Consider the following 16090-nt stretch of genomic DNA (forward strand, 5'->3'; position numbering starts at 1 on the left):
AGGCTTCAGTTTCCCCCCCCCCCCTTTTTCCCCACGCTAATTAGGCTAGGCTTAACATTTTTCGGCCGATTATTTCAAACGATTCTGTTTATTTCTTAATATTTGATGCATTTAAAATTAGACATTGTTAATTAATCGATCTTTCAGATTCATTCTGAAGTACTTTTGAATTAAAATAAAACAAAATAAAAAAAATTACAATTTTCTTAATTGTAATTTAATTTTTTCCCAACTGGCGTAGAAAAATTCGCGCATTTGCGTTACCATAACTGGCGTTGAAAATTCACGCATGCGCATTGTGTTCTGATTGTTGACAACTATTTTCAACGGATGCGGACTTGATTTAAATTATTTTTAGGATAGTTGTATGCTTTTGTAATTAAATTTTATTTATGTTAGTTATATATTTTTTGTATATGCTTATAGTTTTAAGTACATCGTTTTTTAAGTAGTTTTTTTTTAACCTGGTTTCGACCGATTATTTTAAACGATTCTGTTTATTTTCCTAGTGTTTGAGGCATTTCAAATTAAACATTGTTAATGAATGATCTGCTCATGATGAATCTTTGAAAATTTTGTTGACAAATTCTTGAGATATTACATAAATTAAGAAATTAATGCCCATAAAGTTGAAACGCTCAGTGACACTGTTTTCAGTAATCATATTATTAAAAAAAATGCTTCGTTTCAGTAAAAAAATATTATTATATTAATTGCAGATTAATCCTTTCCACTTTAAATTAAAGCATAAATTCTACGGGAGCTAATAGAAAATTAGAGAGATACATTTTACGTTATGACTGAAGGCCTTTACAATGTTATGAGTGAATTATATGACTATTAAAATTTGAAGTTTTAAAATATTTTGATGAAGAAGCTATTAAAGTAGGAATTGCATAAAATATTTAATTCTTAAAATTCTAACGAACATTAAGATTTTTTTTCAGTTTTGTGAAATTTAAATACTGATTTGTCAACTGAAAAAAAAAATATTGAAGAAATAGTCGATTTAAAAAATTGTGAGTTTTATATGAACTCCAAATTACAAACAAGGTTAATGTAAAAGGAGTTTTTTTAAATTTAAATCTTATTTATAATTTGGTCATGATTGTAAATTTAATTATAAGTGTCGTGTGAATTTTCTTTGGGGTAGGTTCCAGGTACCTTCGCAACAGCACTGTCCACTGTGAAACTTTTCTCTTTTCTGACGAGGAAGTTGTTTATTTTTCATGTTTGTGATATAGGGATGGTCAGAATAATTTAAGTTCTGGTAATAGATACTTTTATCTCTCAAAAAAAGAGTTTCGGAGACGCTTTCATTTGTGAAAAGTGAATAATGAAGACGCGAGAAGGACACAAGTGGTTTTTAATTTTGTTTCTGGACCGTTGTCCATTTATGGTTTTGGATCTGAAAACATGCTCTTAATAGTAGGGACACATGCATTTTGAGACGTTAGTTGTCGTCTAGATAATATTCGTATTTATTTTGAAGAAATGTGAGAATGAAATATAATCCATTATTTTATGCGGTAAACTTTATACGAAAATGGCATTGCTATTTTTAGAAAAACTATTGGAATTTTTAAGAATTATTATTTAAAATATTTTTTTCGAAATTTCTATATATATATGTTATTAAATTCGGTTCTAATAAAATGAAACTGTTCCTATATCTTCAGACGAAGGCAGGGGGGAGTTAAAATAAACATGCATGTTCATGAACTTAATCATCTTTAAAAAAAATTTTTTTTTTGGTGTCAACAATTGTCTTTTTTTTAACTTTGTCATATATAGAATTCAGACATTCCCTTCTCCCTGTTAACCATTTTTAGCATATGATCAGACTGAAAATCTAAATACTATGTTTCAAATATTTGATCAAACATGGTAGAAAATTTGAATATCAAGACTCTTAAAATAGAATGTATATAAATATTGGATTATAAAATCTGCATCAAGACCAAAAATACTTCCACAAAAATAATGATAATAATAATAAATAAATAAACACAGCCAAAATATTTTCGAAATACATGTTTACTTCTGTGTTTGATGGCATTCTTCAACACGCGCGTAGTTATTCTACGAAAACTATTTACTTCCGTATTATCCGAATTTGTAATTACTGGAATTCTATTTTTTGCAGTAGTTGATTTTAAGACTTCTGTGTGTGTTACTACATCAGTTTTTAAAACAAGGTTTTATTATAAGAAAACTAAAAACTTTTAGATTACCTTTTAGAGACATTTTTGATCGTTTAAAGTGAAATTTAATCTCTTAAAAAAGTAGAAATTTGATTCTTAACGCAGAAATTCAAGGAAATGCTCATTTATTTATTGTCGAATTCTGGATGAAAACTGCAAACAATGTTTGTACATACAGTGTGGAATTTAAGACTAAAAATGTCGTTTAGCCAAAATCTTGAGTAATTAATTACGGTTGAGAGTTTCTTCAAACTTCCAAAGGGGTTAATATAAAAAATGAGCGACGTAAGGGTGCATGTATTTTTTTTTTTTTTTTACCCTAATATGAAAAATACATATAACCAAAGTGTACGGTGACTAGTTTTGTAATGAAAAAAAAATCTTTTTTATTATTATTATTTTACTTTCATTCGTTAGTTATAGATAATGAATTATATTAATGAAATCAACAATTTTTTTTGTCGCAGTATAAGAAAATCCAGCAGAACTCCAATGAATTTCCTTTTCGAATACCAGTTTTGTTTACCTTACGCATTTGAAACTTAGAACGAAATTGGAAATATACATCACTCATAATACTTTTAGAATGTGTAATTTTTCTTTTTTCTGTTTCTTTCCACATAATTATATATCAGATTTGTTCTTAGTTTCTGGAAATTTATTCTTAGATTCTTCTTACCACAGCTGTTTAGCGGTAATTGGAATTATGCTTCCGCTTTTTCTGTCACTAGAATATCATTCATAATTCCTCTTTTTATGTCATTCTAGTTTTGTCTGTTAACGCCCAAGGAATATCTGGAATTTAAGTAGATGGACAAAACATTCAATTCTTTCTACTTACGAAAAAGGGAATATTTTAGCTTCAAGCGATGCATTGAACTAAATTACATTTTCTGTTGTGTTTTCATATCTCGTTCTGATGTTTTTCGTTGTCAAAATGGCGGACAGATCATCTTCAAATAATCTATCTTTGGAATTGAATACAAGTGTTATCGTTTATGAGGTATTCGTTGTTGTTTATAATTTTTAAAGTGTGTTGCTCTATGAAAGTTCATTTTGTTAGTTGTATATGAACTATGAGGTAACAATTTTTTTCATTATTTTCCTCTTATTTTATAGTAATTCATATAATTTAATAGTATGCTGGACTTTTATTATTTGTTATTTGCATGTGTTTCTGGAACAACATCTTAAAATTCGATATTTTTTCTTATTAACCAAAAAAAAATATTTTGTGGAAATTATTGACTTTCATAAAAAAAAAAAATCCTTGAATTTCGTAAGAAACTGCCAAATTATTACATCATTATGTGATGTTTTGTTCTTGATGACTCAGATTTTATTCTCATAAAGAAAGAATTCATTGTTTCTCTTATTTTTTATTATGTTGCTTGAATACTACTTATGACTTTTACAGTGGTATTATCGTACATTCAAGTGCGGAAGGTGGGAGCACATTTACAGAAGAGAACTCTAAGGAACGATGAGTTTTTGAGCCCCTCGCGTAGGAACAACTATTTTGTCTTGGCGATGAACTTGCGAAGGGCAATTAACAATAGGCCTTTATTGTCGGTACCGATGACATAGCTACACTTCAAGATGCATCTCTTGCAGGTTCCTTGAAGCTCTTGTCTTCATTCAGTGAATGCTTGTTCATTGCAATCTATCACATTCCCCCTTAGTTTTGGCGCCACATTTCCTCGCCAATTAAATTACTATGTTTGGATGCTCTTTACATAATAATGGAGCGAAAAGTTAATCTACCCATTAGGTAGTCCCTTTTTGCCCCAAATTTATAGTTTATAATTTTTATGTTTCAAATGCAATTCAAAAATAATGGAGATGAATATACATAAGAAAATCTTTTTGTTAATTTTCGAATTTTTTTTTATAACTGTAGTATAATGCGAGCATTCTTATATAGAAATCAAAGAATTTTAATTTTCTAAATTCTGTTTATTTCTATGGCGCTTGTCTATGTTATGAGTTGAAATTTTAAATGTGTTTCTGGATTCATTGATTTCTTATTTTCACTTCTTTTATTTTAAAAAAAATTAATATTCTGACAATAAATAAAATGACAACAATTTTCTAAAAAGCGGAATATTGCTATGAAATATTTCTGAAATTTAAGATTTTACCTCATAGGCGGCGATTTGTCGTAATTCCTGCAGTATTCTTATAGCGTTTTCTGCGGCAAACGTATTAAAATGTATTATTTTAGTTTTTGGGATATTTTTTATTAAAATGCTTACGATAAGATTGCAACGATTTCTATATCATGATGGTCGTAGACGAGTCGTTCAACTGAATTCCAGTTCTAAGGGAAAGAAAATGGTGAAATAATTATTTCCCAGTTGTCATTAATTATTGAAGATAGAAAAATTATTCAAATTAGAAGAATAATTACCTCTATTTAATAGCAAACAGATTTTATGTAAAAAAGGTTGTTTCATATCTGCTACCTTATAGATGTTAAAAGTTGGAATCTTTCTCATAGATAAAACATCGCAAAGTACTTTTAATTCGTTGGTACTATGGGCTGGAAAGTTGCTAGTTCGTGACTCAATTCGAGTGAAAATACAGTATGTGTTTGAATTTTATACCTTCATCCCCTACCTAGAGTAAAAAGGATCTCTTTCGTCCTCCGGTTTGTTCGCTGAATTTTTTTAAATAGTTGTGCAATTTTCCTAAAGCTAAGAATGTTCTTTCACACACTGTTTCTTTTCATTTTCTGTCATTCTTTCAACTCTTTAATTTGATTTTATTTACTCCACATGCAATTGGAGAGTTAGTGCTTATCCGTGCAATCTCGTACTAAATTCAGATAAATTTTCGATGACTATTTACGACAATATAAAACACACAGATTTATTTTGCTTTTGAACTTTCGTAGTACCGCAAGTTATACGTGAAATGCCACGCGTCAATTTCGGAATCCATCGTGTTTCTTACTGATGGAAACGGGTATAACGTCACAATGCAAGACGTAAGACAAACGTCCAGGTAGATGTTAGATGACATGCGTAGTTACGTTTGTCATATGGCTGTGATGTCACGTGATTTTCAAATCTTGAATGTAAACAGTGTGGAATATATAGTGGCAAAAGCTGTTACCCTAAAATTAATTCTATCAAAGAAAGAAAGAGGTAGATTAAATACGCGTTTGTATGCGGCAATTTATTTATTTATTTATACTTATTTCTAAGCGAATTGGAGAAAATCCAATATTCAGACGAAAATAATCAACCTAGTTAATTAAAAATAAAGATTCTACGAGAATAACTTATTGTTTATTTCATTTACATTATACTACACCATTCCAAAAATGTTTTCATAACAAATGAAGGAGGTCATTGCAGTTTCAATTGTATTTAAATGGAGCAGTAACTGAAATTGTTTTTACTTTTACTACTTTTTCTATATTCATGCGAAATGATTGCCATCACCATACACCATTTGTAATTGTCAGATACGCATCTCCGGATAAATATTGATTAACCTTCGCCGAACATCTTTGTTCTATCTTAACTGACAATTTGCTTTATGTGACATGTTAAAATAAATTACTTATCATAGCACAAGATTCTAATAATAAATCAAAATTACTTAGAAGTAAACATACATTTTGGCAATTGAAGAATTCCAGACTTTAAAAAGGGTCTTTTGTTAAAAATAAGTTTTGCAGTGTCAATTTGGTTATTATTAATTCTTTTAGATCCAGTGATGATTGAAGGGAAAATTCATACAACTGAATGTATATTATATTCCTTATAGTTAATAACCCTAAATGTACAAAATAATCTAGTGTGTATTTAAATCCAGTCGTTATACATTATCTTTTAAATAGTATTTTATTACTGAAAACTTTTGATTAAATGAATTCTTTTAAAATAACCAGCATTCCAAACTACCCGGCACAATCTTTTTCTTACTCTTTGTCCGTCTTGAAAAATATGTCTGTCCCTTAATTTCTTTTCTTTTCTTTTTCTGCCTCCTTGTATGTAAATAAAATATTAAAAACTGAAATAAGAAGTTTTAGAATTAGCCCTGGTATGATTAAGTTTTAGTAACTCTTCTGATACGTTTGTATTTAGCTTGCTTTTGTGTATTACGACAGATAAATATCGTTATTCATTTGGATATTATTAATCATACACTTTTAATTAATTTGTCTTGTTTCATGTTTGCAAATCTGGAGTTATGATTTTTGACTTTTTGTTTCAATTTGATATATCCCTTCTAATATCCAATGCGTCTCATCTTGAAGTTCACTTTAAATAAAAGGACCTCTTCAGTTCTCTGCTTAATCGAATATTACATAGGTTTTCATTTTAAGCGAAATTCTCCTGTGGTATCTTGTTCTGCTTTGAATTCTCGCCTGTTGTAATTCTCTCGCTCGCCAACATACAACCCGAGATAAATCGCGTTCTATTTGGCCTCATTTCGCTTACTTTTTTAAAGCAACACTTTGCAACTCTTTCTTTTCGTCCTGCCTTGTGAAAATGCCAAAATGGACTGTTTGCTAAACATTCAGTCAGCAGATACTTAACTGTTGCTTCGTGAATATGCTGCTGAACACTTATTGAGGTCACTTATCGAGTGCTGCAGACACGCATCACTTGCTACAAGATGTACTGATTGTTAAGACGATTGACTTCCAATAAATTTCTTTTAGATATGCGTGAAGTGGAAATGAATGCCTTAATTATATTAAAAATTCAAATATGCTTTCATTTGCTATCCATTTTTAATCTTTATATTGACTTGATGAAGTGAGAAAAACGATTCCTCCTCAAAGTAATAAAAAAAAAAAAATGTGTATAGTCTTCCGATTACTTTTGTTTTGTGTTTTAGAAAGAGAATTCCTTTCGTTTATCACTTTACCTGAAATATGAACTATATAACTATGATATCAGGTCCAATAACCCGATTACCCTGAGGGGAGAACCAACGGGAAGTGCAGTTCAAATTATATGTGTTCCAGTTGGATTAGACTAGGTCCATAACTAATGTTTTAACATTTAATTGAGATAAAAAAAATTTAATATTTTTATTTTATAAAAGTATAAGATGATCCAATTGATACGGTCAAAGAGTTAAATTTTTCATAATTCTTTTAATTAAATCTAAAGCTGCAGATATTTTGATATTTTAATGTTTAAAATTTCATATTATCATTTGCTTTTAGTTTTCCATACTTCATTGACATTAGAAAAGAAATGGGCACCAAATTTGAATGAAATTTGAATTTTATTGTTGGCCGGTATATCACACATTTACCAGTTGTGCAAAATTTTGCTTTGCCAAACAAATTCTTGCCTGAATTTGGAACAAGGTGTGTGTGTATGGGGGGGGGGGTGACCTTACTTAAGGTTTTGAGCACTTTTGCGTCACTATACTGAATTCTTTTGCTTTTACTTTCAGGATAATTAGAAATTTGTTCTATTTAAGAAGCTCAAAATATTGATAATTATTTCAGATTGTTTCGTTTTATCCTTAACTGCGATGATTCTTAGTGAAATATTCTAAATCAAAATAACCTTTGTGGTTACTTTGCCAAAAACAGCATTGGTTTATTGAGGAAAACACTAGCTTGTTTGAATTTGAGGAGAAATATTGTTTTTATGATGTGGATGTTCGATTCCACAATATCATATGGAATACCATCCCTTGTATCAAATGCTTCATATTACATTCAGATAGTTAACTACAGTGCCAAAACCCATAGCCATTACAAAAAAATATTCAAGATTTGCTAGCAGGAGGAAGGCTTTAATTTTTTTTCTTTTCAATTATTTGAATTATACACTGAAACTATGCGAAAACATTTTGTAAATTAAATTTCTTCCCTAAAAGAATATTGTTAATTTTATTCATTTTCTGTTTCTTTATTTACGCCTTAGTTTTCAGAAAAGTCATCATTTATTTGTTTAATAATTATGATAAGAAAAAAATAACACTTGCTAATTAATTTATCCATTCATTTTCATCCTTTAACAGATGAAGCACTGAATACAATTGCTGTTAGCATTTAAACTTTAAAAAAATAATAATCCATTTTTCTTATGTTTATTTCATAAATAATCATACTCTGTAAATAATAAAAATAATATTCATAATGTACATTTTTCTTCTGCCAGTTGCAACGATTTCATATCGTTTGCTGTTTTTATTTTGTTTTGTTCTCCTGCTGAATTGTTATAAAGTTTGTCATCTTTGTTATGTCAAAACAAAAATGATTGTAAACTGCTTCCCCCTAAATCTTTACATTTGCATAAGTTTAATTTTCTGACTGGAGGTTTAAAATATGAGTCATATGGTTCTTGAAACCAGCGATAGCCAAATTCGTCTCGAATATAATGAAAAGATCTTTTATTCATTATTTTTTATTCCTGATATGGAGATGTTATTTTTTTATTCTTAATGCACTTGATAACTTTTCTTTTTTTGGATTTCAAGGTTTTAATCCCCACTTCATAGTTAAAATGAGTGAATGACATCAGCAAAGAAATAATTAAATAAACTAAAAATTATTCTTAAGTATAATTCATAAATTTGAAGAGATGTCTGTTTTAATGTACTTAAGATTCTTTCGCTTTTTTTTTTTTTGTTCTCTCTTTTTTTTTTAAGTGGTAGTAGTTTATAAATATATATATATATATATATATATATATATATATATATATATATATATATATATATATATATATATATATATATATATATTGCACCACTTAATATTTCAGCTTCTATATAAATAACATGAATTTGCAATTAGCTATGTTCACACAATCGAAGTTATTTTGTTTTGTAAGAAGTATGAGAAGAGAGGAAGAATAAAAAATAGAATGCAAAAAGTAGTATATATTCAAATGTTTATAAATTTATTAAAAATGATAATTTCTATTTTTCAATATAATCAGATTTTTGCAAATAAATATTACAAAATATAATCAAATATGGGAATGTTCGTAGTTTAATGATGTTCAAATTTCTTCTTAATTATTAAAAAGTCTCTAGATAATCTGAAAATTCAACAAATCTAATATTGATGAAAGGAGATGTATACTATTCATTTCTGAACTAAAACAAAGCATATTGTTATTTGAGTTCCTAGAGGCAATGTCTATACATTCTCTCATTACAACAATGAAAAAAATTATTTTTATATACTCACAACATTTTATTAAATGTTTGGAAAAGAATTAAAAGTTTTGTATTCTAAAGGTGTTTTTTTTTTTTTTTTTTGGAAGCATTGTATTACTGATGATGTCAAGCTGAACATGCGAAAATTATTAATATGATAGTGATTTGATAGTTTAGCGTCTTCTCTAAAATTCTACTTTTTATTTTCCCGCCAACATTCAAATATTAGTTCCCATATTATTGAGACACACCTTGATACCATTTTAACAGTTTTCTGTTACAGGCAGGCCTACCTCCTAAAAGTTGCAGCGCTTATTTGCATCAAATGTAAGCATATTAATTGGAAATGCTTTGTTTAAATATCATACTCAAATAGCAAAACTCCTTACAGTAGTTTTACTGTTTCCTGCAATATTATAAAATTTTGTTCCATATCAATATGAATGTAAACTAGACATTCCTGCCATTCATTGGAAAAATAAAATTCATTATTGCCACAAAGTGTAATCTTTATATCCCATCTTTCTTGCGTTTTAATTATTTAGATTTTTGCTTTTGTTTTCTTAGAATTTCGGCTTGATTTGATGTATTTTCCACTCCACATATATGGTTTGATGCATTTTCTTGAAATCCACTTCTGACTTATTTATTTCCTTTTCTCCAAAAACTTACTAATTATCATCCAAATCTTCACTGATATTGATTACAAAAGATCTTTATTTAATTATTTGGAAAGATTTCTTTAAAGAAGAAGACTACTTAGCGTCATTAACTTATTTAATGACCAACGTCAACATAGCATCATATACAAAACGCGCAAGAATCTGACCTTATAACACCATGGTATCTCGCTAATAGCCAGGGCTTGATAATTTTGATAAGATTTAAACGTCAAAGGATATGCAATTGGAAGATGGCAAAGTTCGGCTAGGGCATAGATAGACCATTTAGATCATGGGGAAGGGATTTTCTTTTTTCCATGACATTTTCATGGCTAAATATAAAATTGTACAAATTATTGCATCGCCATATCGAACACTTTTTATATTATTAGTATCCACTAAAAAAGCATTCATTAGCAATGCAGTTATCCATTAAAAAATAAAAGTCAGTAATTTCGAAATTTTTCAATTTACGTTTAGCCTTGGCATGTAACATTTCTGGAAAGCACTCAAAACTAACATACTCTTCCATTGTATGCCACCTTAATAGCTTATTTTTTTATGAAGGGAAAAAATAGGGATATGAATGGTGGTGATGAGAAGGGGATGTCAAAATTTTGCTGTTCTTTGTGTGCCTCCTTACTGTTTAAAATAGGAATATTATTCAGATTTAATGAATAATTGCTTCATCTCAGCTAACAATTTAATGTCAAAAGTTTTTGGCCGCTGCCATCTGTGTGAACAGCATAATTTTAAAGGTTTAGAGATCGATACTTCACACCAAAATAACAATATATATTAAAGTTTTGTTGTTCTTATGCTGAAAGTATTACAATATTCATTTTTTACTGTATAAGAATCGCATGAATTTTATTTATCGTAATCAATAAGCAGAAAGGGTGGAGTGGGGGGAGAAATCTATACTGGCTTTGAGGATCTCAAAAGGATTTTTTTTTTTTTATCGAATTAATTTCTTAATACCTATCATTTGTTGCATCAGTTTGGAATAAAATAGGGATTTCCCTAATAGCTTTCTCTTGCTAAAGGGGGGGGGGTCAACTATTTACTGAAACGTTATCTTGGTTATTTATTAAATTTTTCAATATTGTATCTAATTTTTTGCGGCTTTTATCAGTCTTGATTATCCTACTTATTTTGCTGCCGAATGTAGAACTCTTGAAAAAATAGGCGATCATTGTAAAGAAGTGTCCATTGTGAGAATTCCCCTCACGTACTTTCTCACCAATGTAAAGTAGAAGAGAGTATCTATCGGCAGTTTTAAGAATTTTCGTTTTTGGCAGTAATTTTGATTTTTTCATTATGCACGTAGAAAAATTTGGTCGTTGCTGGTATTAAACAACTAAATGTTATAACTTGGTAATGCAATAAATTTTTGATTTGCTTCGGAATAGTGAATTTTTTCGACGATAAATATAGTGTTTATTTTTTGATATACGTACTGTATTTTAATTTCTAGGAAGTTAGTTTAAATATCAAAGTCACCATGTAAATTTAGCATCTATTGTTGAATTTTGTTTTCATTTTTATTTTATTTGAATCTTGAGAGTTTATTTTATTTGAATCTTGATAGTTTATTTTTGTAATTTTACTTAGTAAAAATATACTGAATTTACTAATTATACTTGAAATAATTATACTGAAATTATTACTAATTTATAAGATTTATTTTTTTTCTTCCACTGAGGAAATTTGATTTTTTTTCAATAATTGCTCATTTTTTCCAAATCTAAGTTATTGATGATAACTTTTGATAATAATAATCGTACTTATCTTTATTATTAAAAACAAAAGATGCAAATATATGTTTTTTAATTATATCATCTACAAAGCTGTTGAAAATAAATGCTTAGATTGGCATTTATTTTGCAATTTCCAATCTCTCCTTTTAATACTTTTTCATTGTACCACAGAACTTCATAATCATTTTTCGTAAGGTACTTTTTTTCAGAGAAAAAAATTTATCCACCATATAATTTTGTCGCAACCAGAATTAAAAATTAAATAAAAATATTGCTTTAATTATTGATAAATTAATTTAAGCTGATTATTCTGCAAATGCGAATTAAATGGTTTAAATTAATAGAATTTTCACAATAAATATTGCTACGAAATACTGTAGAATCTTAACTAAAATGTTCATGACCTCAGGGTTTTTTTTTTTTTTTTAAATTTTTTTATTGACTGAAAGCTGAATTGAAGATTAAGTACAGTAGGAGTGCACCAGTGAAAGTCAAGTTTAAAATGGAATAGTCACTAAATGGACACACACACACACACACACACAGTACTTGTGTATTAGCTGTATTGAAGGTGAGAGAGGAGGGTTCGTTGACACCATCATTGGTATTGGCGTCACAACTAATTTTCGCCAGTGGCATCCAATTAATACACAAATGCCAAATATTTAGTAATAAATTAACTCTTGTTGAATTTATCTCATTAAATATTGTTAAGAAAAACGTAGTTATAGTTTCTTTTATGTAACGAGTCCTTCAGTTCGTTCGATAATTTTTATATAATACATTTAAGATATAAAAATAAATCTACTGAATCCAAGATTTCTTCGTTATCAATTTATATTAAATAACTAATATGAAGCTAATTTATATAAACCAAGGATTATAATGCAATTATTATGATTATAAATGCATCCGAAATTATATTTTAAAAAGTATCGACTGACAAGTCGAAGTTACAAACACTTAATTTTCAGAGGCTGTCTTAAAAATCCTGTGCTAAAGATGCCCAATAAACTTAATTTACTTCTGAAGCAGTTCTATATAAAATGCAGATACACACATTAGCAAGCCTTAAGGTACTAAATGACAATATATGCAGTTAAAAATAAAAGGAAGATAAATTAAATTAACCATTCTTGCATTTTTTTTAGAATCGTTTTAGTCACGCACAACAGCGATCTGATAAAATGGAAATGGAGATTATGGAATCAAGAGTATATAGATCAGAACTGAATGGAGATCTTTCTGAAGATGAAGATGCTGAAGGTATATCTATAATAACATTTACAATATAGAGTAGCATTAGTATTTCAACTTAAGCACAGTTATTTTATGTATGTAATGTTTTCCTAATAAATTAAACCAAATTTGGTGAAGCCAAATGAATAAAATGAGGAATAACTAAATAAAGAACCTTTGTAGTTTTTTCAAAAATCATTATAAATTTGTGGATTGATTGCTGTACATATAAAAATACATTTTCCAGAACTGCTGTCTCTCTTCACTGACATTTTGATTGATATATATATATATATATAATATTAGAAATTTGAATATAATAGATAAATCTATAATGATTACAAAAAAATGTGATAATTTATCAAAAAAAAAAAAAAAAAAACTTTCATGTTTGTAAAGATGAAGCTTTAGAAATTTGATACTCTGTGATTCGTAATTATTTTGATATATTTTAATTAATTATCACATAAATTATTTGTTTAATTTTCAGTTTGTAATTATGACTCCACCTGATGTTGAATTCAGAAAAAAAAATTTCATGAATCCATGCTATTTAAAGTAATGATTTATAGACTGAGCTGTAGAAAATAGATAAAATAAAAATTCTACATTTTAATACCTTAATAAAAATGTGATTCTGAAAACTGTTTTAATTAATTTATTATTGATACAACTTCTTGTAGAAATATCTTCCTTTTTGTTGAATAAAATGCATATCACGACCTCTGAGATGCCATTTTATAATTCATGTAACTAAGATAATGTGCAGTAAACCTTGATGTAAAACTTGCATTTTAAATTCAAAAAATAATAATGTGGCTTTGGGGTTTTTTTACGAATTGCATTAAAGAATAAATTATTTCGTTCCATCCATTTGAAATTTTTTTTTTTCTCCATGCATGCTACCAGTGTATTATTATTAAATATTTATTTGTCTAACATTTTATGAAATTAATTTATTAAAATAAGTAGAACATGGATTCTAAAATTTTTTGTAATTAAAAAAAAATTTATGTTCTAAAATAAATAGCAGTTTTGTTTTATGTTAATTTTTAAACACTTCTCATTTTATTATTGTTATTAGCAAGTGCCTCCATTTACAAACAGAAGTATGAGAGAGCTGTCAAAGATATGGAAATTTTGAAAAGACGTATTCAACAACAGCAAGAAGAAGAGATGGAACAAAAAGCTCTGATGAAAAAGGCATCTGACAAAAGGGTTTGTTTGAATGTTATAAATTCAATTTTATATTACTTAATTGCATATTATATATTTATACATTCTTAACTGTAAATAAAGCTAGATTTTTTATAAATTTCTTTAACATTTTATTGTTATTGTTTCAATTATATTATTGAATTAAATTATTAATACTACTGAATTAAAGTTGACAACTAATTTCATTTCACCTAACAAAATTATCATTTTTAACCTATCCCTTTAAAGTTAATTCTTAGTTGAAAATGAAATCTGTATAGATTTTTGCTAAAATATCAGTAGTAAAGAAAGGTGAATGTCAGCAAAAAGTTTAACTTGTTAGAAAAACTTTTACAAAAGTTATTAAGAATATTTAAAAATTATTATTAGTAGTATATAAAAACATTTATTCTTATTAAAAATAATAAAGGTTTTTACTTATTAATCCTATATCAGCAATTAATCACCATAGATTTTATGCAGCTTGTTTTTTTTTTATATAATTATGTATGAAACAATAATTATTTCATAACTACATATTTACAGTTGAATAGCAATTTTAAACAAAATTTTATTTATTATGTATGTTTTGTTTTTTCTCAACAAATGGTTTTGTGTTTTCTATCATTAAAAATGTTTCATTTTTGAAAGCAATTAGCCCTCGGATGTACCTTACTTTGATTAATTTTTCTCCTCTATTTATATTCTATGAATCTAATTTGCAGCTGAAATTATCATATATTGATAGATAGAAATTTAATTTTCAATTTAATTTTCTTTATAAACTGTATGCTTTTTTAAATAAAAATTTGTTATTAAATTACCTGTTATTTTGAAATACTTAGCTTGCTGAAGCTTTGGAAGATGTTGATGAAGAACGACAGATAGCTAATCAGTGGAAGCGAAAAGCTCAGAAATGTGGAGCTGAACTTCAAGATCTTCGATTAATGCTAGAGGAACAAATGGCTCGAAATGGCGAACTAGAAAAGAAACAAAGACGGTAAGCATGTTTTGCATTATTATTAATTCTTACAAAGAAACTGACTAACTGAAACCTTTTCATTAAGAAGCATATGAATTGATAGAATTATTTAGTTGTAGTTTGTAAACTTTGTAGCATTGTTAAGACTCTAAAGAAAGGTAAGATTTTGCATCTTATTTGACACCTTTCATAAGTTTAATCCAGATTTCATTAGTTATTGTGTTTTGTGTTCAATATCTAAAAAGAAATTTTCCCATGCACTTTCACTTTTTCTGCTTAGATTTTTGTAAGTTATAAGCAATTGTAGAAATTATTTTTGAAATGGAATATTGTCCTTAGATTTAAAGTTCATAGGGGGAAAAAACCCTTTCTTGATTTTCTGCAATTAGTTCATTTAATTACAAAGGGAAATTTACTGACACTATTAAAAAAACTTACTCATGGTAAAATAATTCTTGCATATATGATTTTGTTTTCTCATTTATTCTTATTGAGTTATATGCTTCTATTAGCTTAATTAAAAGTTTGTTAATTATTAGTTGATAATATGGTTGATTGTATTGATTTTTTTAGAAAGATATTATTATATTTTACCTGTTATTTGCATTTATTCCATTGAATCTTGCTTTCACAGTGATAAAAAAATAATTTATAAAATATATTGTAAATGTAACTTTAAAAAATTATAAAAATGTGTATTTGTATCTATTTGATTTTAAATAATGAAAAAATAACCATTAAAGCCATAATTAATAAAAAGTGCACGATCCAGACCTATTTTTAAGCAATTTGTACCCATTAATGAGCACATCAATTAAAATTGAAATATAACATATTCTGTGTAGTTTGTTGCTATTAGAAATATCTCTCCTGAAAATTTAAATTAGTTAAGAAATA

General features: G+C 27.5%; 1 protein-coding gene across 3 annotated transcripts in view; it reads left to right on the forward strand.

Annotated features, from left to right (window-relative positions):
* LOC129959983 (unconventional myosin-XVIIIa-like) overlaps nucleotides 1-16090 on the forward strand; it is a 106987-nt gene that overhangs the window by 72684 nt on the left and 18213 nt on the right. For all 3 annotated transcript variants that reach the window (XM_056072947.1, XM_056072955.1, XM_056072963.1), the window contains 3 exons: nucleotides 12927-13041; nucleotides 14099-14232; nucleotides 15057-15211. In XM_056072947.1, the coding sequence (XP_055928922.1) occupies nucleotides 12927-13041; nucleotides 14099-14232; nucleotides 15057-15211 (404 nt within the window). The remainder of the gene's footprint in view (nucleotides 1-12926; nucleotides 13042-14098; nucleotides 14233-15056; nucleotides 15212-16090) is intronic.

This window comes from Argiope bruennichi, chromosome 2, assembly GCF_947563725.1.
Source record: "Argiope bruennichi chromosome 2, qqArgBrue1.1, whole genome shotgun sequence".
NCBI classification, from domain to species: domain Eukaryota; kingdom Metazoa; phylum Arthropoda; class Arachnida; order Araneae; family Araneidae; genus Argiope; species Argiope bruennichi.